The 24,331-nt window shown below is 41.5% G+C and overlaps 2 protein-coding genes and 1 non-coding gene across 9 annotated transcripts in view; all 3 read right to left on the minus strand.

The window, feature by feature from the left end:
* The window catches only part of LOC113891147 (putative RNA-binding protein Luc7-like 2), a 56,455-nt gene extending 50,201 nt beyond the window's left edge, over window positions 1-6,254 (minus strand). Inside the window, exons 1-3 of one of the 7 annotated variants that reach the window (XM_027538868.1) lie at window positions 5,761-6,156; window positions 2,803-2,886; window positions 30-131 (exon numbers count right to left, since the gene is read on the minus strand). Coding sequence is in view for 3 of the 7 variants with exons in the window: in XM_027538863.1 (XP_027394664.1) it covers window positions 5,761-5,821 (61 nt within the window). In the remaining 4 variants the exon portion in view is untranslated. Of the gene's footprint in view, window positions 1-29; window positions 2,435-2,802; window positions 2,888-5,760 lie in introns of those variants that run through there. The other 6 variants (XM_027538862.1, XM_027538863.1, XM_027538870.1 and 3 more) reach the window with 6 other exon arrangements.
* An 8,584-nt stretch (window positions 6,255-14,838) lies between these two features.
* Window positions 14,839-22,676, minus strand: FMC1 (formation of mitochondrial complex V assembly factor 1 homolog). The gene is made up of 2 exons (XM_027538871.1): window positions 22,386-22,676; window positions 14,839-18,510 (listed from the first exon to the last, which is right to left on the minus strand). The coding sequence occupies exons 1-2, from the start codon at window positions 22,521-22,523 to the stop codon at window positions 18,307-18,309; spliced, it is 342 nt and encodes a 113-aa protein (XP_027394672.1). The 5' UTR covers window positions 22,524-22,676; the 3' UTR covers window positions 14,839-18,306.
* Window positions 22,677-23,146: 470 nt separating this feature from the next.
* On the minus strand, window positions 23,147-23,219 carry TRNAR-CCU. The gene has a single exon. It is a non-coding gene; the product is annotated as a tRNA-Arg (tRNA).
* Between the last annotated feature and the right edge of the window lie 1,112 nt (window positions 23,220-24,331).

Genomic DNA, 24,331 nt, shown 5'->3' on the forward strand with positions numbered 1-24,331 from the left:
CTCAAGAAAATAAAAACAAAACAATTTACCATGCATTCAGGAGACATGACAAAAGATTCAGCAAGGGCAGCTGGTTAAATTCTTTTCATGTAGAATCACAGAGGTCAAACATCATTGCACACGGTTCACAACTAAATTAGAACATAAGGATCAGTATCTAGTGAGTGCTTTTTAAGAAAAAAGTTTTAAAGACTCCTTTCTCTAGCCCATGTTAAATAGCAAAATATAACATTTATTCAGCTGACTGAGTTACATGTTATTTTCTAATGGCTTTGACTTTTCAAGTCTTACACTACTTAGTTAAAACACAAAACTGTACCTAAATTCAGTTTTTACAAACTACTTTTCTCTACATCCTCAATAATCTTACATAACTGATTAAATGATCAAAAGGTCTTGCCTTCTAATTTCTATCCTAGCAGCTGCTAGTGTATGAGAACTTAAACTGGAAAGGAATAGAATGACTTTTGCAGGTGCTGAATCCATAAGATTCCCGTCATAAACTTACCCTTCCGCCCACTCCCTCACTCTTTCTCCAGCAAAATGTTCCAACTTTCTTCATCTTCTTACCTACAATTTTTCCACACACTGATTATTAAGTTGGGTAGTACAGTCATGTATGTGTCCTCAATGAATATACTAATAGCCCTGAGCTTTTAGGATTCAGTCCATTTCAAGCACCTTTCTGGAATTCCATTCTTGAGGAGTACCTGTCTCATTTATCTAGTCTTGCCCACAGTTTTAAGCCCTCTGCCTATCCTTGCAACCCCGAATTTGCCTGAATCCCTAGCAACTCCGAGGTTTAATGTTTATATGAGCCACCTGGTACTGAACATTGACTCACTAACCCTCACCCACATCCATGACACCTTACTTGCCCTTAACTTCCTGCTATCCATCTTAAAGATGTAGCTCACTAACATTTATCCCTATATGACATCTTAATCAAACCAAATCCAAGTATTTACTTGCTGCTTATAAAGCTTATGCACTGACAGACAAAATGATTTCTTTGGTTTTATTTATTTTTTTTTACCCGAAGCAAGAATGTCTCAAAAGCACAGGTTTCCTTCAGGAGAGCTAAAATGTAGAAAATCCAAGAACGATGCAGAGTTGTAGGAGGTGATACTATTATTGTTTTCTGAATTGTACTGTAGTCAGAAATACCAGAGTTCAAAACTAGTTTTTTTTAAATGAATTCACTATGTGGGTGTTAACAGTTTTCGGTGTTTTGATATGCCTGGACCTCTGATAAAATCCTATATTTACTAAAACTGTTTAATGTTTGTTAAAATTTCTTAAAATGTCAAAAGAATTCACAAGCTCTAAAACTAGATATATCCCATTATCATTTCAAAAACTGTGTGCTTACACATTATAGGCTACGCCTCCTTCACTTAAAATGAACAATCCAAGTGGAAGAGAAGAAATGATTTACAACTGACCAAGAAATAAATGATCCATTATGTTAATGAGAGAAAATGAGGAGAAAATGCTCTCGATGTTGATGACAACTCAAGGAACACAGATTACAGTCAAGGTGATTTTATGAAGAAAATCCACTGAAAAGAACACTACAATCTTTGGTTCACTATTTATTTTGAAGAAAAGCAGCATGGTCATACTGTCCTATAGGTTCAACACTTATGTATCACTAGTACCAGGAACAAGTAACTGATTTTCTGAACTGTATTTTCCTGATTATCTCCTAGGATGCATGTTCCTTTAACTTTACATCCCATAAGATACAACCACTGTACACTATAAATGATCAGCAAAAATATTTAATTATGGTTAATGTACTCTGTTAACTGAGAAAGTACATCATAGGTTCAGAAAGATTACCATCCAAAACAGCTAAACTTACCCGAAAGCTTTAACTTGCCCTAACATTCCCTAATCATAATGGACAACAAATGATGCTGTAAAATTCTTATCTATATTCTGAATCCTACTGGTTGTTTTTGAGGGCAGATTGCCATTTCTGGCCTGCTATAACCTTTCAGAGATGGACTCTGTTCCCATTTAAGAGTTATAAGCAATTCAAGAGGTCTGGAATCCTTAGAACTACCTTCTGTAACTTCCCTAGTTGCTAAACTTAGAAAGTAATCTAAATATACACCCTCAATTTTAACTCCTATCCCTCAAATCTTGCAAGAGCTTTCTGGGGTCAGGACTAGAGACCTCTCATAACTAAACCATACTTGCTGGTGAAAGGGCTTCAGCTAAGGGACACCCTTTCAATTAAACCAACACAACAAAAATGGCTAGTCTGTGTGGGGACACTAGGCTCCTCCGACCATCACAGACAATTCAACTGAACCACTGTTTTACTTCTCCTGTGTTGCTCCTGCTTTTTAAATGGAATATTTTGGGGAAAACAAATTATCCCTCTCTTTTCTGTCACTGCTAACAACTAAAACAAAGTATTTATAAAATTTAATGTATCTTAAAATAAGATGCTAATATCTACCTATGGTTTCTTCCTTTAAAAAATTTTAAAATATACTTATTTGTCAACATTTCTGAGGATAACATAAGAAATTACTTGGCTTCTCATTTAACAAAGTATAGATTTAACTTGAGGCAAAAAAGGTTAAGTGACTTACCCAAGGTTACAATTAGAGGTACAGCTGGGGCTAGAAACCAGGTCTCCTGAGTCTCAGCCCAGTGCTCTTTTCCTTAGCCCATGATGCCTTATCAGAAAAATCCAAATACAGTCAGACCCCCAGTTACATGTGTATGAGTTACACTGATTCACATATACAAACTTTATATAGTGTGACCAATGTTTCAACTCACGCGGTACCCTGCTTCCATTTATGCAGTATGCCAGGCATCGGCACGATTTTCAGTGGCACACAGGCGGTTGCCACCACCAGGGCCCTAGGCAAAATTGCAAAGAAGGCAAAGTTTGTCTTTGGCCCTCCCACTTCCCTTATGCATTCCTCTCCCACCTCCTGTCATCCCCCTGCCCAGCCTCCCAGCACGATCATGCTGCCCTCTGGTTGTTCAAAGCCTCCCACTTCCACCACTCACCCAGGACTGTCCTTTCTGGAAGTGCCCAGTGATCCAAAATTACCTCTCCTTTTCCCTACTAAAAGTCCCTCTTCTGAGAATTTCCATAAAGTTTAGGTCATCTACATGATTAACTGATTTGAGTAATTCCAACTTACATTTAACAGACAAATCTCCAAGGAGTTTAAAAAGGAACTAATTAAAAATTCTGATTTGGGGATGGAAAAGAGGAAATAAATTTTTCATTAGAGGGGCAAAGGAGGTGAAAGAGAAAGTGCCCTGGGCTTCCTGTGCCACTTCAGATTCCCTCACAGACAGCACTCTAAGAGTAGAGGGGGTGGTTACTGCCACCCTGACAAAAAGACAGTGGTTGCTTTATAGTTAGTCTCTAGGATTAAAAAAAAAAAAAAAAAGGACACAGCTGCTTTAAATACTCTCCAACCTACCCTTTCCATCTCTCTCCCACCCCTTGGACCCCATTTCCACTTCTTAGAAACCATTCCCTTAAGCTGTTCCTGTGTCCCATACAAAGCTTCCCATTATATAATTTCAAATTACATGGTATTATTCAGGAAGGCGTCCATATCCCCTATCCCTGGATAACTTGAAGCTGACTGAACACTTAAAAAAAAAAAAATCCTAATTATTTGAAGGTCCTGAATAAGATGAGTATATAAACTCATTAACTATGTGGTAAGAAGGAAAAGAATGCTCTGATTTCTATATACATAAAAGAACTAATCTGGGTATCTAAAAAACATTCTTCTCCTTGAAAGTAGTATGTTTCTTACTTCTAGCCCAACACAGCAGTGAAAATCCAGTCATTTCAGCTAAAATAATATCGTGGACTCGTAAACCTGAGTTCACTGGTAAATCAGTCTGGAGGCAAAAAAAATCCAGTAACAGACACATAAAAATATAAATTTATCTGTATACAAAGCAGAGTGGATTTTAAGAAACGCAAGTTTCTGTGGACTACACACATAGGAAAAATATGTATGTATTATATGTGAGTGAGTACACACACACATATATTTTAATTCAGTTTTGCAATAGTAGATTGCAGTCTAGTTTGGAATTTATCAGGTGATAATAGTTGCTTTGATTCAACTACCCATCCAGTAAAATTCGGAATCTAAATCCATGAGGAAGGGACCAAAAATGGCACCCTACTAGGATTAATAGGCTCGTGTAAAGTACGTCTTAAACAAAATGATTTCTATAATTATACTACAAAGATTAGTTATTCTGTTAGTTAAAATCCTGAATTAAGCCCCTTCTCAACACCAGCTTCATAATGGAAAAGGAGCAATGTTAAAACATGCTACTGTTATACAAACCACTCTAACCTAAAAGTGAAAAATGTTAACTGATAGAAATTTCTCCAGTGGCATTTTTAATTAATGCTAACTTTCAAGGGTTTACTACATAAATAAAATTCATTTCCTTCCCAATCCTCCCTCCTCTATACACAACCACAAGTAGGTTTGCGATCTACACCTATTTTTCTATACGTTCTAAGAAGAAAACTTCCAAATGTGGGTTTTTGTTAAAAATGAATTATGAACACTGATAAACCATGCAAATTATGCACTAAAAACATGTGAATTCAATAAAATGTTTTAAATCTACTCACATTTTGCTGCAAAGCACTCAAGGAAATTATAACAGCGACTGCTCAAAAGTTAAGAGTGTGCCTTTTCTCTTACATCAAACAACTTAAGTAACTTGTCAAGAAAAAAGCATTGGTTTAATGGCTATGAAACTATTTGCCTGAACAAGCAACATACAAAAATGAGCAAGTATTGGCTTTGTTTCTAAGAAAGTAGTGGACTAGACTCTTCCTCCATATTAGCATGGGCTTCACTCGAATTTCAAAGAGTATATTACTAATTACCATCATCAAAAAAGCAACAGCATTTCATCTTACCTAGAAATTCTCTGTGACAAAAAGATAACCAGCCATTAGTGGTTCTTTGTACAAACACTAACCTAAGCGCCTAAAAGCATCGTTGTTTCCCTCAATTCTACTTCACTGGGCACATTTTCAAAATGGTTCTATTCGGGGCACATACAAAGTTCGTCAATATTTACTGAACAAAGCTTCTATTAAATTGCCTAACAAAATGGAGGTCTCTCGGAAAAAACAGGCCGTAACATTCTTTTCACAAAATGGGCCAAACACACCCGCTTCAGGAAACCATGGTTTGGGTCAGATTTTCCCATAAGAATGGTGGTTTCATCTCTGGGACTGGATTCTAGGAAAAGGTTTTCTCCGGACCCAGGTAAAGGAGTGGAGGGTGGGGACCAGTTCTCTGGATACTCCGCAGGGCGGCGGCGAGAGCTGATCCCACAGCTCTGGGTTAAGGAATTAGTTCAGGGGGCGGAGGCCTTAGCGGTTCGCAGGTACCTAACCAGCGACAAGACAGGCCGCCCGACTACGCAGGAGAGACGTGGGCGCTCCCGTCCCAGCCAAGTCAACACTCGGAGCGCAAACTCTCCTTTCAGGCTCCAGGCCCCGCCTGACCCCATTGGCAGCAGTTCCCGCCAATCCGCTCGGTCGCCGCCCCCCGGGCCCGCCTGCCCAACCCTCATTGGATGGGACGGGAGCCGGGACCTCGTGTTACCAATCTGGGAGCCCCTTACTCAGCCACACACACAAGCCCAGGTGCGCCCGCGGAGCCCCTTCCCCTCGCCTTCCCCATCCCTTCCCCCACCCCCAGGGCACTGGCAGAGACTTACCGTCCCGGGAGGTGCCCATCAACTGGTCCAGCATCGCGCGCATCTGGGCCTGCGCCGACATGGCGGCGGCGTAGCGGGCGGGCGGGGGTGGGGCGCAGAAAGGGCCCTTTCGGGCGGGGGGGACAAGGGGAAGGGGTGGGGGAAGCCTGTTTCTGCCGCCGCTGCCTCGAGGCGTGCGTAAAGGAAGCCGGAGGGGTTGCAGGAGAGTCCGGGCTGCGGCTCCTCACGACGACGCGTACGTGGAAGTCAGCAGCCCCCGAAAGCGACCCTCGTTCCCTCTCTCTCCGTCGGTTCCTGGGACGGAAGCAATACCGGCTAACCAAGCTCTCGTCTCCAACACCGCCACCCGCCAGAAGACGTCAGCCCCCCCTCCAAGTTCTGACGCCGCCACCGTCGCCGCGACGTGAGCGCGCACGCTCCTCGCGCTTAGTCGTTTCCCGCGGGGGCTCCACCAACTGGCGTCTAACTGTATTCGCTCCGCCCGCCCCGCACGGGAGGGGTTCCACCCTAACGTATCTCGGGCGCGTGCACGCCGGCCTCTCCCGCCCCTACCTCCAGATCTCGCGAGACTCGGATGCCTCAAGCTGGATCCGCCCCGGGCGCGAAACCTCGCTCTCCCGGCTGCGGGTCCGTTAGGGCTTCGCCGCACGGTGTGCTGGCGAGCCAGACCCAAGTTAGCCAGTGGGCCAGAGGGTTAGCCAGAGTCGAAAGTAAGTAGAAACCATATCTGGCATTTCGACGGAGGTTAGCACCGTTAGTAGCTATTATGGGCGTAATCTTGACAATACTCATTGACCTGACCAATTAACTCGTTTTCACAGGCCCAGGGGCCTGTGATCATGTAGACTCAATCCTTTTCTCATTGTGACCCGACCCTCTACGAAAGAAGCCCTGGAGATCTGACAGCTGGGTCATTTTCCTTAATCTATGCAGAGAGGCTTGAAGCCGCCCAACTGGAATAAGTTAGGTTCAGGAAATAACGCCTGAAATTAATACACTAGGAGCAGGCCATCCAACCCATTCGGATTTATCATCGTAACTTATATAGCAGGAGGCTGTTAGTCTAAATTAGAAGCTATAAAAATTAAGCACTATTCTAAGAAAGGAAAGGAGGTCATTTTGTAGAGAATTTTTTCCCCTATTTGACAGCTAAATTTGAAGGATGAGGCCTTTTTGGTATATCAACAGCTTTGACAATGGAAAAGAAAGCCTGTGGGTTTAGCTTAGCCATCACCCTGCGTTCCAGACGTAGGTGGACGGATTCCTAACTGTGGGACCTTAAGTGATTTTTTTCCTTAAATCTCAACCTCCGATGAAGCTATACGTATGTGAGGACTAAATGAGCTCACAGAAAATGCTTATCCCAGAGCCTTGTCCCGATGTTTTAACTTTTATTGTAAAATGATAATTCCTTAAGAGGAGACACAGGTAAATAATGGTGAAAATTTTTGTTTCATTAAAGTGTTATATACATTGCCTTTGAACTTTATTAGCAAGATCAGTAAAAAAATGTACATGAAATAGCAATTGTGGTCTCAAGTTGCCCCCAACCACACCCTTTTTATTCGGCCCTATGGTGCAGCTTGGGAGGGAAGGCTCTGAGAACTAACCACAGGCCCCACCTTCAGGGAATATCCCCCGAGATCCTTTAAAAGCATATTGGGTCTATCTTAGAATCATCGCAGTGTTTAGTAACTGAAAAGATAGTTTCCTACCAGTCATTCAGAAAGTTGAAAATTCAAACAACTCCAAATACGTGGAATGTCATTCTTTGGAAACTATTTACAGTAAAAGAAAACTTCACAAATTAATACGTGTGAGAGAAATGCACTATTATATATGGCCGTCCCTGGTGGCGCATGAGGTCAGAGTAGGACACGACTGAACAACTAACACTATTACATGCACAGTATCCTTCAGTTCAGTCGGTCAGTCGTGTCCGACTCTGGCCGACCCCATGGACTGCAGCACGCCATCCTTAAGAGGAAAATACACTAAAATATTGAAATGGTTTGTGTTAGTGAAGAGAGTTTAGTTCTTATCTCTCGCTTACTTTCTACCTTTCTGATTGCTCACATTTTAGATAAATCTCTTATTTTCAGAAAACATAGTTTTTGTCTTTTTTAATAATCTGATATTCACTGCCTTTTAACTGAAGCATTTACTCATTTATATTCATGTAATTACATACGTGCTTGAGTTTAAAGCCCTTGGCTATTTATCTCACCTGTTATAGGTTTAATTTTCTCTCCTTTCTTGTCTGCCTTTTAATCATTTCATTTTTTCCACTTCTGGTAGTTTGGAAATTTTAGTCTTTTAGCAGTTACTCTAGAAGTTATAAGGGGCATTTTTAATGTATCAAGGTCTAATCAATGCCTTTACACTTCACTCAGAGAGCTAATACGGAGAACCAAGAAAACACTACATTTAAACCTCTTCCCAAGATAAATGCACTTGTTAATCATATGGTTTAGATTTTTGGTTTCTTTTTTTCTTTTCTTTTTTTGGCTGTACCCCAGGGCTTGCAAGATCTTAGCTCCCCGATTAGGGATTGAACCTGGGCCCACAGCAGTGAAAGGGTGAAGTCTTAACCACTGGGCAACCTGGGATTTCCCAGTTCGTTATGGCTTTTTAAAATCAAATTTCATATCAATGTTTGTTTATTTACCACTTTTTCTTTCTTTCTGGAATCTGCCTTTCCATCTGGGATCATTTCCCTTTTGTCTGATGTTTAAACTTTAGGACAGGAGTCAGCAATATACAATTCACTTATCAAATCCAGGCCATTGCCAATTTTTGTGACTAGTTTCATTGGAATACTGTCAGGCTTGTTCATTTGTTACTGTCTACAGTTTCTTTAGACTACAACAGCAGAGTTAAGTGGTTGTCAGATACCATACCCTATGACCTGGAAGACTGAAATATTTACTGTCTATCTCTTTGCGGACACTTGCCTGCCCTGCCTCCGAGTTTGCTTTCCTATTGGCTTGCTAGTAGAGAACTCTGCCATTTTTGTTGATCTGAAAAGACCTTTATCTTGCCTTTCTCAATTCTAGATGGATATTCTAGGTTGAAAGTTATTTTCTTTTGGCACATAGATTCTATCATTCTGCTGCCTTCCTTGCTCCTGGGAAGTCAGTTCTCAGGCTGTCATTCCTTCGAAGAAAGCTGGGCTGCCTGCTTTCAAATTGTGTTCTTTTTGCCTGTATTATTCTGTAGCTAACTCTATCTAGGTGTGGATTTATTTTTATTCTGCTTGTGATTCATTGAGCTTTTAGAAACAGTGGACTGACATATTTTTTTAAATCAATTTCAGGAAAATTTTTAGCTATTCTTGAATACTGTCGTTCATCAACTTCTTGACCTCCGAATAAAGTTTTCATTGTTTCCTCTGTATCTCTTTATTCTCTTTGCATTTTCCACCTTGTTGTGCCAAGCTCCCTTCTTCATGCTTTTTTTTCTGATGAGTTTTATTGTTCACTAACCTCCCTTCAGCTGTATCTAGTCTGCTGTTAAACCTATCTGATGAATTCTTTATTTTTTCAGTTACAGAATTTTTATTTGGTTGTTTTTCAAATCTAAGTAATTTTTTATGGTTTCTGGTTCCTTGATGAAATTCCCAAGGCTGGCTATTGTTTGACCCAGTGATCATAATTGTTTTGTAATCTGAGTTTGCTAATTATAATATCTGAAGTTTTCTATGGTTCTGTGTCTGTTGTTTCTCCTGGATTTCTCTTTTGGGGTCTTGTTTTCTTATGTATCTGATTCTCTTCGTCTGCTGAACATGTACTTGAAAAAATATGTTTAGGATATAATGCTGTCTTTCTCCAAAGAGGATTTTTTTTTTTTTTTCTGATAGTAATGTGAAATACATGTCAAGGATCATCATAATACAAATTCAATGCTTTAATTTCTCTTGATACCAAAATGGCAAAAATCTAGTCTGAAAGGCTGACAAGGACTTTTTTATTTCCAGTTCACCCTTGAGAGTTAACTCCAGAGTCCTAGTTTAAAGTCAGTGTGGGTTTCTTAGAATGCCCACCTTGGTGGGCCTGAGACTGCCTTTTGCCTCCCTAACCTCTATGATCCTACCAAAAGTGCAGGTTAATTTCAAAACTGAAGCTGCTGCTGCTGCTAAGTCACTTCAGTCATGTTCGACTCTGTGCAACCCCATAGACAGCCTCCCACCAGGCTCCCCTATCCCTGGGATTCTCCGGGCAAGAACACTGGAGTGGGCTGCCATTTCCTTCTCCAATGCATGAAAGTAAAAGTGAAGTCACTCAGTCGTGTCAGACTCTTAGCAACCCCATGGACTGCAGCCTACCAGGTTCCTCCGCCCATGGGATTTTCCAGGCAAGAGTACTGGAGTGGGTTGCCATTGCCTTCTCCAAAACTGAAGCTATTGCTACTAAATTGGCAAATGCCCTGAGGCCAAAAATGTGCCTTTGTGTGCTGCACTTTTCTAGGTTCTTGTCTTTTAAGATTTGGTCTACTATTTCCTACTTATCTTAATAGCTCTTTAATGATTTTAAGAATTAAAATATTTCATCCATGGTTTTTAGCTGTGTTCAACCAAGTTTTAATCTAAATTACCTAGACTGTCATTAACAGAATTAGAAGTTTGTTCTCTTTGTAAACTTTTTTTAATTTTTAAAATTTAGTAACTGTGTATTACTCTTATCCAAAAACAAAACAAAACCTGTGAATATGTCTTTGTGTACATCCTAGCAATGATATCCATTCCTTTAGGAATAAGTTGTCATAAGGAAACAGGAACTTACAAGAGTATTATATGCTCTTAATCTATACATGCCATCAACTAGGTAATTAAAAATTAGAATAGGTACAAGGTTGGTGCAAAAGTAATTACAGTTTTTGCATTGTTAAAATTTGCTGTTTGATATTGGAATACATTCTTAAATGTGGTTGTATTATACATTATTTTAATGCACATTTCTTGCTTTGCTGTTTTGGTAATGACTTATTACTTGCTGTTTATTTTATATTTATTTTAGACTAGGAAATGATGTTAGACCAAAAGTAAATTCGAGCAATTTTCTTAATTCGAGTTCAAAATGGGTTGTAAAACAGCAGCAACAACTTGAAACATCAATAACCCATTTGGCCCAGGAACTGCTAACGAACATACAGTGCAGTGGTGGTTTAAGAAGTTTTGCAAGGGAGATGAGAGCCTTGAAGGTGAGAAGTGCAGTGGTTGGCCATCAGAAGTTGATAACGATCAACTGAGAGCAATCATCAAAGCTGATCCTCTTACAACTACACAAGAAGTTGCTGAAAGAACTCAGCGTCAATCATTCTATGGTCATTTGGCATTTGAAGCAAATTGGAAAGGTGAAAAGCTCGATAAGTGGGTGCCTCATGAACTGATCGAAAATTTTAAAAACCGTCATTTTGAAGTGTCATCTTCTCTTATACTGTGCAACAGCAACGAACCATTTCTTAATCAGATTGTGACATGTGACAAAAAGTGGATTTTATATGACAACCAGCTCAGTGGTTGGACTGAGAAGAAGCTCCAAAGCACTTGCCAAAGCCAAGCTTGCACCAAAAAAAGGTCATGGTCACTGTTTGGTCTGCTGCCAGTCTGATCCACTACAGCTTTTTGAATCTCTGGGAAACCATTACACCCGAGAAGTATGCTCAGCACATTGATGAGAGGCTCGGGAAACTGCAACGCCTGCAGCTGGCATTGGTCAACAAAAAGGGCCCAGTTCTTCTCCACCAGAATGCCCAACTGCACATCACATAACCAGTGCTTCAAAAGTACTACGGATTGGGCTACGAAGTTTTGCCTCATCTGCCATATTCACCTGACCTCTCGCCAACCAACTACCACTTCTTCAAGCATCTCAACAAATTTTGCAGGGAAAACGCTTCCACAACCAGCAGGAGGCAGAAAATGCTTTCCAGGAGTTCATGGGATCCTGAAGCATGGATTTTTATGCCACAGGAATAAACAAACTTATTTCTTGTTGGCAAAAATATGTTGATTGTAATGGTTCCTATTTTGGTTAATAAAGATGTGTTTGAGTCTAGTTATAATGATTTAAAATTCATGATCCAAAACCACAATTACTTTTGCACCAACCTAAATAGCATACATTTTGCTAGCCATCCGGAGCAGACAACTCTTCATTTTATTGTAATTTATAAATTAATCTAGTAAATAAAGGCTATATAGTAAAATTTAATATTGCAGTGATTCTTTCGTCATGAGTACCTACCTAATAACAAATTTTATCAACATGTTCCTGTTAATTTAAATACAAATTAAAAAATTCAAATTCTGGGGTAATTCCCTTGTGATCCAGTGGTTGAGTTTGTACTTCCACCTCAGGGAAGCACTGGTTGGGCTAAGGTCCTGTATGCAGCATGACCCCCCCCTGCCAAAAATCAATGTAAATTATATCTTTTTAGTTGAGTGATTAAAAATTTACCTTACAAACATAAAGTGCCTTGGATTAGTCTGCCTTTAGTTCAAAACTACACTGCTTTTTCTCCATCCCACATAATCCTAATATGTGAACCTTTTGTTCTTATTATGTTTGTATTTATGTCCTGAACATTTGCCCATACAAAGGACAACCAAAGTACTGACTCAAAACCAGACAAAAACAGTCTAGTCAAAATTCATAAACATTTGAAGTTTACGGAGAGGAGAAATAGTGAGACATTACTTTACCAACAAAGGTCCGTCTAGTCAAAGCTATGGTTTTTCCAATAGTCATGTATGGATGTGAGAGTTGGACTATAAAGAAAGCTGAGCGCCAAAGAATTGATGCTTTTGAACTGTGGTGTTAGAGAAGACTCTTGAGAGTCCCTTGGACTTCAAGGAGATCCAACCAGTCCCTCCTAAAGGAGATCAGCCCTGGGTGTTCTTTGGAAGGACTGATGTTGAAGCTGAAAGTCCAATACTTTGGCCACCTGATGCTAAGAACTGACTCATTTGAAAAGACCTTGATGCTGGGAAAGATTGAAGGTGGGAGGAGAAGGGGATGGCAGAGGATGAGATGGTTGGATGGCATCACTGACTCATTGAACATGAGTGTGAGTAAACTCTGGGAATTTGTGATAGACAGGGAGGCCTGGTGTGCTGCAGTCCATGGGGTCCCAAAGAGTCGGACACTACTGAGCAAGTGAACTGACCGAAATAGCAAGAACCAAGCCTAAACTGAGTGAGCTTCTTGATTGGTCTATTAAAGACAGAGGTTTTAAAGAGTGAAAAGAAGATATCGAAGCCACAGTCAGCCCCATAATAGGCATTTTAAAATGCTTGTTGAGGGAATACCTTAGCGGTCCAGTGGTTAGTACTTGGCGCTTTCAATGCTGTTGCCCAGGGTTCAACCCCTGGTTGGCACACAGCACGTGCAAAAAAATAAAAACCTTGTTGAAGGAAGAAGGAGAAAAAGAGAGAAAGCAAAATTTAACCTGAGAGTTAAAGAGTGAATAGGAATTAGTCTGAGAAGTGGGGGATAGTTGGGAGAAAGAACTTTCCATGCATATGGAACAACAGAATGTTGAAAGAGAGCCATGGCTTCTAGAACTGAATGAATTTCTGTATGGCTAGACTGTCAGATGTAAAGAGAGGAGAAATGAAGCTAAAGAGATTTAGCAAGGGCCAAATCCTAGAGGACCTTGTTAAGTTTAGCTTGAAGGGTTAAAAGCTGGAGAGACAAGATCAGATCTGTACATTATGGAATATTAATTGATTGAAGAGCATAATTTGAATTTAGACCAATTAGGAATGGCAAAGTTTCAGAGAAAAGATGCAAGACATAAGGTAGGTCTGCAATAGGGTAGTAGCAATAGAGGTTCAAGATTCTTAGGGGGTAGAATCTAATTTAGTGATTATTTAACTGAGGATGTGAAGGTAAGGAAGCAGTCTAGAATAACTCAGATTTCTGACTTGAGTGATTGAGTAAAAATGTTAGGGAATGCCAGAGAGATTTATGGGGGGATGAGGAAGTTCCATTTTACATGCACTGAATTTGAGATGCCTTTGAGGCATCTAAGTAGTGGTTTCTGGCCACTGGACATACAGGTTTTTATAACTTGACTGGGGTGGGGGGCATAGACTGGAGTTAGCCTCTTGATAATTAAAGCATTGAAATAGAGGTGATCAACCAGGGAAAGCACGTAGAGTATGAGGTTAAGGACCTAGGTCTGCACCCAAGAAATACCAACACGTAAGGGATATACAGAAGAGGACACTGAAGACAAATGGCTCGAGTGAGAAGAAAACAAAATGTATCACGAAAGCCAAGAGTTTAAAAAAGGAAGGAATGGTTAATAGTGGCAAATGCTCCTTAGAGCTCAGCAAGATAAGGAATGATCCATTGGGTTTAGTGGATGAAGGTCATTTGTAAACTTGCAAGGCAGTTCTAGTAGGGGAGAAACCAGACTGCAGTGGATTAAGGATGAATGGCCATGAAAAATAGAAAATGTCATGAGACAACATAGATAATTAACTTCAGAATCTGTCTGCTGAGCCAAAGAAGCCAACTTAAAAACAGTACATACATATTATGACTGCATTTGTATTAAATACTTGAACAGGCCAAATTAATCTACTGTGACAACAAGCAGGTCAGTGGTCGCCTGGGACCAGGTGTGGGGAAGGAGGGATGTCTGCAAACGGGCATAGGGGAACTTTGAGGGGTGGTGAAAATATTATATGGCTTTACTGGGGTGGTTAATCCACAGGTGCATTCATTTGTCATTATTTGTTGACCTGCGTATTTATTATATGTAAATTATACCTCAATACAACTTATTTTACAAGTTTAAAAAATATAGAAAGTGAGGACGTCCCTTGTGGTCCAGTGGTTGAGAATCTGCCTGCCAATACAGGGGACACAGGTTTGATCCCTGGCCCAGGAAGATTCCACATACTGTGAGACAACAAGCCCAAGCGCAACAACTATTAAAGGCCTGTGCTCTGCTCCAAGAGAAGCCACTGCAGTGAGAAGCACGCAGACAACCAGAGAGCAGCTCCCATTTGCCACAACTAGAGAAAGCCCACATGCAGCAACAAAGACTCAGCACAGCCAAAAATAAATAATAAAAAATTTTAATGTAGAAAATGAAAATTCATTCAATTCACTGAATACATTCAATTCATTGAATACATTCGTTTGCAAAGAGGAACAAGTTAGAAGAGAGCAGCTGAAGAAATATTTGAGATAAAGCCGACTACAACTGAGCCTTGAATGACAGGTGTTTGAACTGTGCTGGTCCACTTATACCTGGACTTTTTTCAATGGGAAATACTAAAGTACTACCGGATCTGTAGTTGGCTGAATCCACAGATGCAGAACCATGGAGGGCCAACTGTAGTTATACTCAGAGTTCTGAGTGGAGGGTCAGTGCCCCTAATCCTCCAAATTGTTCAAGAGTCAATTATAGTTGCTTTTAGATGGAAGAGCCTGGAGCATATTTAAATACTAATAAAATTCAGTGAAAGGAAGCAGTTAAAGCATAGCAGGTAAGAGACACTAAAGTGAAGGAATATGATAAAGCACGTACCACATCAGAAATTAGAATAGTGAGCTAACAAGTGCCCAAACCTCAGGAGTCCCTAGTTTTGGGACATTCCAAGTATAGAAAGGTTATCGCCAATACAATTCATATTCCACAATCGGTTCCTTCCAAATGTTGAGTTCAGTTAATTCTGGATAGTAAGACCACTGATAAGAGGTACAGGTTGGTTATATATGGACAGAAATGGCCTAAGCAAATCATTTAAACCATGGGAAATAATTTATTTCAGAAGACTGGTAGCAATAGGGCTTAGAGAAGTTGTTTAGTTGCTAAGTCCTGTCTGACTTTTGACCCCATGGACTGTAGCTTGCCAGGCTCCTCTGTCCATGGGATTTCCCAGGTAAGAATACTGGAACAGGTTGCCACTTCCTTCTCCAGGGCTTAGAGAAGGGTTCGTGATAAAAGAATAAGGGTGCAGTGGTTTGAGATGAAAACAAGATTTTCTTTGTCAAGCACTTAGGTACTGTGCAAATGTTTTATGTAAGTATTATTCTCATTTGTTATAACTACCTTGTTGGCATTCCCATTCTACAGAAGAGGGAACAAGCCCAGGTCAATTAACCTAGCCAAGATCACACACATTATAAAGGTGGTAAATTATAAAGGTGGGATTAAAGCCTACGTCTGTATTTCAGGCTTCTTTGGTGGTTCAGCAGTGAAGAATCTGCCTGCAGTGCAGGAGCCGAAGATGTGGGTTCAACCCCTGGGTCAGGAAGATCCCCTGGAGGAGGGCATGGCAACCCACTCCAGTATTCTTGCCTGGAGAATCTCATGGACAGAGAAGCCCGGCAGGCTAGTCTATGGGGTCGCAAGGAGTAGGACACAATTGAAGCGACTGAGCATGCATACTATATGATTTCAAACCCATAGTAAGTATTTCTTATCCTGCTATTCAGGGCTTGGGGCTGAGTGGTAAAGAATCCACCTGCCAAGCAAGAGAGACAAGTTGATTCCTGGGTTGGGAAGATCCCCTGGAAAAGGAAATGGCTACCCACTTCAGTATTCTTGCCTGGGAAACCCCATGGAGAGAAGCCTGGTAAGTTACAGTCCATGGGGCTGAAAAGGAGTTGGATAGGACTTACTGACTAAACAACCACCCTGTTATGCAATTCTGCCTCAAATCTCATTCTTTAAAAATGCTATGGGAATTCCCTGGCAGTTCAGTGGTTAAGACTTGGCATTTTCACTGCTGTGTGTTGGGTTCAATCCCTGGTCGGGGAACTGAGATCCCACAAGCCACGTAACCAAAAAAAAAAAAAAAAAAAATTATTATATACAGCTGCTGGGTATATAACAAAAGCAATCAAAAGATTGGTCTATCTTAATCCTTTTGCTTTCTTCATCTTAGTAAAGTAAAACATCTTCAGATAATAATATACCCAGGTGGCACTAGTGATAAAGAACCCACCTACCAGGGCAAGGAGATGGAAGAGACGCAGATTTAATCCCTAGGTAGGGAAGATCCCCTGGAGGAGGAAATGGCAACCCACTCCAGTATTCTTGCCTGGAGAATCCCATGAACAGAGGAGCCTGGCGGGCTACAGTCCATGGGGTCACAAAGTCGGACACGACTGAGGCAACAGAGCACACACGCATATATGAAATAAAACAGGGGAGATAGGATATTAAACATTTTTACTTTTTGATCTGTTCAGTTGAATAGATGCTTGGTTTGACTCTCAATACTGTTATTTTAATGTTAATCTCTTAGAAGAAAAAGATGTTTTGAAGTACTTAATGAGTGTTTGTTTAGGTTGTACTCCTAGTGAGTAGAATTGAGCCGTGCATTCAAAATACTGAAAGTCTATGTAAGTCACTGTGGAAGACGCTTTACAGAATACAAAAATGAAAGAGGTGTCTTCCTTACTGTAAAGGAGCTGGTAGTTCAGGGAAAAAGAGGTTGTATGTCTACGATTATACCAGAAGAAACTGACATATACCACAAAGGGGGCACAGCTAAAGAATTATTGGTAGTTCAGAGAGGATTTTTATTTAAGGAATTCAGGATGTTAGAGGCAAAGGAAACATTTAGGAGTCTACTTTAATAGTTCAGCCCAATGATTTCCAGTGCTTCAACTAGGACAGAGACAGTGATGCTAACAGTTCTTGCAGAACTGTTTTTCACTCCAAACTTATTGATTGGATGTGGAGAGTGAGAAGAAAGAGAAATACAGAATGAAGCCCAAGTTCTTGACTTTTTCAGCCAAGTGCATGGTAGAGTCCTTCACCTTGATAAAGAATTCAAGAGGAAGAGCAATTTGACACGAAGGGTAGAAGGCAGAGGGGAGAGAAGTCAGTGTTCTCAATCCATCCCCCTCTCCTTGGTCTTTCCGCAGCTTGTACTTGAGTGGTGGCTGTGTTCTCATTACCTAAGGGTCAGGCCTAGCGAGGCACTAGCTCTCCACTGTTGTAGCCCGTCTCGTTCACCTTAATTCAAACCATATCTTTATATATACACACACACATACATATACATATATATCCCGTCGTTAACTCTCAATAACCCTGTTTGAACGTACCATCTGTTTCCTACCAGGATCTTAACGTCGTATTTGTGTATTTTTAAATAAAAGATGCATCTGTATAATTATTTGTTTGTGCATAGGAAGCATCTAGAAGGATGCACACCAACTGTTAGCAATTGTAGGATTGGTAATGGGTTTGGAAGAGGGGAGGGAGATACAGGGAAAAGATGAGAGGGCTTTATTTTATATGTCTATACTATTTGAATTCCTTAATAATAGGCTGCATTACTTTCTAAATTGAAAAATAACTAAGAGTTTTCAAAGTAAATCAAGAACATCAATCAGCCCAGTGTAAGAACTTCAGTAAATTCAGAGAGTAAAGATGAAACCTCCCTGAGAAACAGTCAACAAAATTTCAGAGAAAACCCCTAAATTAAAAAAAAAATTTAATGATAAATACATATTGACAAAAATTAGTGAACTCTTGCATGAAGACAGCATCCAAGGAATTTCTCCATTTTCATGGCTCCCAGCCCTTCCCTCCAGGCTGCTGGGGCAACTTGAGACCCACTAAGCCAGCAGACTCCTCCACTGAGCGCTCACCCTTGCCATGAAATTCCTGATGAAGGGCCACGTGTTCTCGAATGCTGCGTAGCAGGCAGAGATAGGTGGCAGCTTGGAAATGAAGCTCATGCTGGGCTCTGCACAGTTTCTCACTGGTGACCTGGAGAAGTAGCAAGGTCAGATAGTCTATTAACAGCCCAGCTGCAGATACAGGGGCACTGTATTGAGAGCATTATTAAACAAGCATTCTCCAGAATAAAAGTAAACTGCACACAGGAAATACAAACATATGTTTGTGTATACTTAATACATCTGTCATTTGGGCACCTGTTAACTGAAGAATTTTACGAGTTTCACTGAAGCACTTCATTGAGTGTCCTCAAATTTTAATACTGGAAAAATAAAGTTACCTCCTTTCAACATCCTCATTTAACGAATGAGGGATCTAAAGCCCAGAGAGTTTCCATCGTTGGTTAATGCAGAGACGGGGAACTATAGTCAGGTCACTAATCATTAATGTCACCTAAGGAATAAAATACAGAACTTTCTACCCTTCAAAAAATGAAGGACTGCTTTATTTTATGTGACTGTTGACTTTGGTTAATATGGCACATGACTTTCAATAAAAATTAAAAACTTATTTTGTCTGAAAAATAGTTTTGTCTTCACCAGTAACAAAATGAAGGTTTTATATAAGAATCATATGTTGATATTACTTAATTATACTCCCTCATAATGTACATTTTCATTTAAAAAATCTATATTCTGATGACCTAAGGTCATCAGAAGCTGGTCATAATTAACTTTCATAATTAAGTACATTAAAACACAGACTTTACTTGACTAGTTTTATGTTCTGAGGCTTGATAAAGGGGTAGGAAAGGTGAGAGGGAGATGTGTGCACAGCCTCAAATGACTTAAGGAGCCCTGACCAAGTGTGGATTAAGCTCTGGGCACCACTGCCTACATATGCTTTTCTTTGACCTTTCTTTACTGGAATATCTAGGTTTGGAATCTGAAAATTAATATGTCTGATTTAAGATCTGCAGATCATATATATGAAAATATAAGCTGCTCAAAAACAGAATTCATCTATTTTAACTTTTTTTTTCAATTTAACTTTTATAATTAAAAATTTATGAGATCAACACTAACGTTAAGCATCAACAAAGAGTAACATTCATCTCTTAAGTCTAGTTTGACAGAATTTTAAATAGGAACTCTACATTAGTATAAGACAGCACATAACCAATCTTGATTCAGATAAGCCTGAATTATGAGGAAAGAAGTGTCAGTAATATAACGTAGTAAATGAACCACCAGAGATCAAGAGATCTAATGAAAAAGAAAGCTGTATTTTCCCTATAGAGAAAGGGAAGATCTTTCCCTAATTGAATCCCTTCAGCCTAAAGAAAGGAGAGACAATGGGCAAAGATGATTACTGAGTTAGCTCTGAGCCAGCAGGAAATAGAAACCATACCCCATTCCTCTCATGCATTCCAAAGAGTTGTTTCTAGAATATTTAGCATGAATTTCACATTTATTCCCAAGGGATTTCACAGCCATTTCCAAGGCTCTCTCAAGGGCAAATAATGTTGCCTCCATAAGGTATAAACTATAATCTTGTCACATTAAGAATCTTAGAGTGACTTCCTGTTACAATTAAAATAAAGTTTAAATTCCTGCCTACCTATCTTCCTCCACTTCATCCACCACACCCTAAGCCTTCAGTTCAGTTCAGTCGCTCAGTCGTGTCCGACTCTTTGCGACCCCATGAATCGCAGCACACCAGGCCTCCCTGTCCATCACCAACTCCCAGAGTTCACTCAGACTCACATCCATTGAGTCAGTGATGCCATCCAGCCATCTCATCCTCTGTCGTTCCCTTCTCCTCCTGCCCCCAATCCCTCCCAGCATCAGTCTTTTCCAATGAGTCAACTCTTTGCATGAGGTGGCCAAAGTACTGGAGTTTCAGCTTCAGCATCATTCCCTCCAAAGAACTCCCAGGGCTGATCTTCAGAATGGACTGGTTGGATCTCCTTGCAGTCCAAGGGGCTCTCAAGAGTCTTCTCCAACACCACAGTTCAAAAGCATCAATTCTTCAGCGCTCAGCTTTCGCCACGGTCCAACTCTCACATCCATACATGACTACTGGAAAAACCATAGCCTTGACTAGACGGACCTTTGTTGGCAAAGTAATGTCTCTGCTTTTGAGTATGCTATCTAGGTTGGTCATGACTTTCCTTCCAAGGAGTAAGTGTCTTTTAATTTCATTGCTGCAGTCACCATTTGCAGTGATTTTGGAGCCCCCAAAAATAAAGTCTGACACTGTTTCCACTGTTTCCCCATCTATTTCCCATGAAGTGATGGGACCCAATGCCATGATCTTTGTTTTCTGAATGTTGAGCTTTAAGCCAACTTTTTCACTCTCCACTTTCACCTTCATCAAGAGGCTTTTGAGTTCCTCTTCACTTCCTGCCATAAGGGTGGTGTCATCTGCATATCTGAGGTTATTGATATTTCTCCCAGCAATCTTGATTCCAGCTTGTGCTTCTTCCAGCCCAGCGTTTCTCATGATGTACTCTGCATATAAGTTAAATAAGCAGGGTGACATATACAGCCTTGACGTACTCCTTCAGCTGCTCTCAACTGTCAGTTCCTCTCTCCTCTTGACTTTCAGTTGTGCAGCTTCTTGGACTTTTACTAACCCTCACTTACTTGCTAACTCTAATATTCTTAAAGTTCCTGGGTAATAAATTTTAATAAATTCCATCCTGTAAAGCCTACCTCTTCTATATACCAGGACTCCGGGGTCTCTACTCCTTTAGCATTTGTTTATTCTAAGTCCTTGGTCAAATGGCTCCTCAGGTGGAACGCAAGCTTCTTAAAAGACAAGACCCATGTGGATCTTACTCATCATTTTTAGTCAAGTTCCTGTTAGTCCCTACTATTGTGACCTTTCAAAACTTAGTTGAACTTTAGTTTTAACATTTTGCATTCTAACTTCCATGGCTCAGACAATCAAGAGTTTAAGATAATGGTTCTCCCCTTTCCACACTGTTCAAAGGACACCAGGTTTCCTTCGCTAAAGCCCAAGCTAATTATTCAACTTCTGAGATAGGTTGCAAATTCTTTCCAAGTCAGATCAGTAACTCTAAATCTACTTGGGCTTGTATAGTTCAACTGTCCCTGAGTCTCAGTTGCCCCATTTGAAAAAAGAAACTATCTTTCATTCCATCTTGCCTATCCGTGGTAAACAGAGTGCTGGAGTGCAGAATTCATAAAGGAATTGTCCAAGGATGATGGATAGAGTCGGACACGACTGAGCGACTGAACTGAACTGAATTGATGGATGTTCATATTTATCTGCTACAGATGGAAAAATTGTTACTTGGTCATACATCACACATTCAACAGTACCACCTCATTACAGGTGTCTAGTTCAGCTCTACAACGTGCGTGCTCAGTCCTGTCCCACTCTTTGGGACCCGGTAAGAATGAGCCCCCACTTCCTCCTCCAAGGGCTCTTCCCCACCCAGGAGTTGAACCCGCGTCTCTTCAATTAGCAGGCGGCTTCTTTATCACGGAGCCAGCTAAAAGTGGCGGCGTAGTCACGCTCTTCAAGTAGCTCCCATATCCCTCGCTCCATCTACAACTGCTTCTCAGAATAGCTCTCCTAGTGAAGGTGTGTGTTGGATAGATGCTGTGACTAGTAACCCTACACTCATCTTTCTGCTTGTCCCTCTGTTTCTTCCATTTCACTTTCCTCTAACCTTCCCATCCACACAGGCCAAAGACAGCCAGTGCAATCTCCAGGGACGGCTCCACCCCAGGACGACTTTGCTCTCCCGCCGGTCCTTGCTTAGTCCCTGGGCTTAGGTCTTAGACCAGGGCCTAGGGCCTGGGTCTGTCTGGAGGAAGCTTGGGCCTCAGAATTGCGGGTTAAGGCCAGGCGCGCTCCGTCCCGCCCAGACGCGACTCTCCCGCCCTCCCCGGAAAGGGGACGCTTGAGCACCCGGACACAGGCTTCCGTACCCGATGTGCACGGAAAGCTTTGACGAGATACCGATAGGCCGCGGTGTCGCGATAGGGTCGGCCTGTGGCCGCGTTCAAGTAGCGCAACTCCCGTAGAAGGCCTCGCCAAGTGCGCAGCGGTGACCCTAAGGCCGCCATTTTCCAGTCGCCGAGTCGGGTGCGGGATGGCGCCCTACGACCCTCCTGCTCCCTCACCCTCCTGCCCAGCCGCTTAATGGTAGGGTTGGGACCAGACTGCAGGCTCCCCCTATCGATTGCACGACAGTGGGATGTCTCACTTCCCTTCTCTGCCGAGCAGCATTAATCGAACGCCGAGCGGCTTCCTAAGAGAAAAGCAAACGAAAGCCGAGTGTAACTGAATGGCCTGGAAAAAGCCTGGCGGAGAGAAAGAAAGTCCTTGTTCGTTTCCTGACTGCGTCATGTCAGACGCCATTCGCTGACGGAGCACCGCTGAACCTGGAGAAAAGGAGGGCATATCGCAAGTGGGTGTCAACTTAAAAATAGAAAACTTTGAGATTTTATTTCTAAAGGGGATATCAAAATTCAATCTATCGGCTTTCCCAAAATCTTAACGAGATTACGGCTCAGAAGGAAATGGGAGTCTATCGCAAAATGTAGCCCCAAACCTAGAAAAACCATGCATACACTTCCCATCTTTAAAAAGTAAAATCAAGTTGGCATATTTCGCTATAATTGTTTAAGAAGCGGAAAAGGTAAAAGTTTTATTGAAAAGTTCATTTTAAAGGCAACAAAAACTTTGCCACCCCAGATGGGACTCGAACCCACAATCCCTGGCTTAGGAGGCCAATGCCTTATCCATTAGGCCACTGGGGCTTCTGTGAATAACGCGCTCAGACAACGTTTTCAATTTTTTTTCCTTCTTCGTACGTCATGTCAGAGTTTCCTTTTAACCTATCCTAGGAAACCACACTTAGTACCAATAATAGGGGGGCGAGGCATGCTGGGAGTTGTAGTTCAAGAAACAAAATCCCACGTTATAGCTCCAAAGGTTTTACCCTCGAAAACAGCACCGATGCGCCGGACGGACAACGGGCGCGCGCACGGTTTTGTGTACACGTTTCCTACGCGGTGCCCCCGCGCCTGCGCTGAAGCGCACATACGACGTCGCGGAGCCGAACCCTCTTGGGCTGACTCTTCTAGATTCGCCTCTAGAGTTTCTGTCGCGTTGGGTTTTCTCCGGAAACAGCCGGCCCCTTCCGGCGTTGCGGCTTTCTGGACGTAGCTTGCCCTCCATCCTGCCATTAGGTGGCGTTTCTGGCGGTCATTTTCTGTTTCCGGTTGAAACTCTGAGGCCATTTCCGCAGGGTTAAGGGGCCAGTTAGAAATGTTTATCTTGCGTTCTGAATTGGCTGTTCAGTGGGAAACATGGGACAGCAGGGAATTGGAATTAGTTAATTAAGAATTAGTTAATTGGAAACAAATAGGAGTTTATTTTGGTTCTTTATTTAGTTGCATAAATCGGACAATTCATTTCTGAGTCTCAGCGACATTACCCCTTGCTTAAAATCTCGCAGTGGCTCCCCGTTGCCAGTAAACTTAAGACCGCTGGACCGTACCTAAATTGACCGTTGCCTGTATCTTCAGTTTAGTTCAGTTCAGTCGCTTAGTCGTGTCCGACTCTTTGCGACCCCATGGACTGCAGCACGCCACGCCTTCCTGTCTATCTCCAACTCCGGGAGTTTACCCGAACGCATGTCCTTTGAGTCGGTGATGCCATCCAACCGTCTCATTCTCTGTCGTCCCCTTCTGCCCTCAATCTTTCCCAGCATCAGGGTCTTTTCCAATGAGTCATCTCTTCGAATCAGGTGGCCAAAGTATTGGAGTTTCAGCTTCAGCGTCATTCCCTGCAAAGAAATCCCAGGGCTGATCTCCTTCAGAATGGACTGGTTGGATCTTCTTGCCGTCCAAGGGACTCTCAAGAGTCT

The sequence above is a fragment of the Bos indicus x Bos taurus genome, chromosome 4 (assembly GCF_003369695.1).
Source record: "Bos indicus x Bos taurus breed Angus x Brahman F1 hybrid chromosome 4, Bos_hybrid_MaternalHap_v2.0, whole genome shotgun sequence".
In the NCBI taxonomy this organism is placed as follows: Eukaryota; Metazoa; Chordata; class Mammalia; order Artiodactyla; family Bovidae; genus Bos; species Bos indicus x Bos taurus.

Coding starts and splice junctions, on each gene's coding strand:
- FMC1 (XM_027538871.1), bottom strand. CDS start 22,523: ATGGCGGCCTTAGGGTCACCGCTGCGCACTTGGCGAGGCCTTCTACGG. Junction 18,511..22,385: donor AAGCTTTCCGTGCACATCGG/GTACGGAAGCCT, acceptor CTACTTCTCCAG/GTCACCAGTGAGAAACTGTG.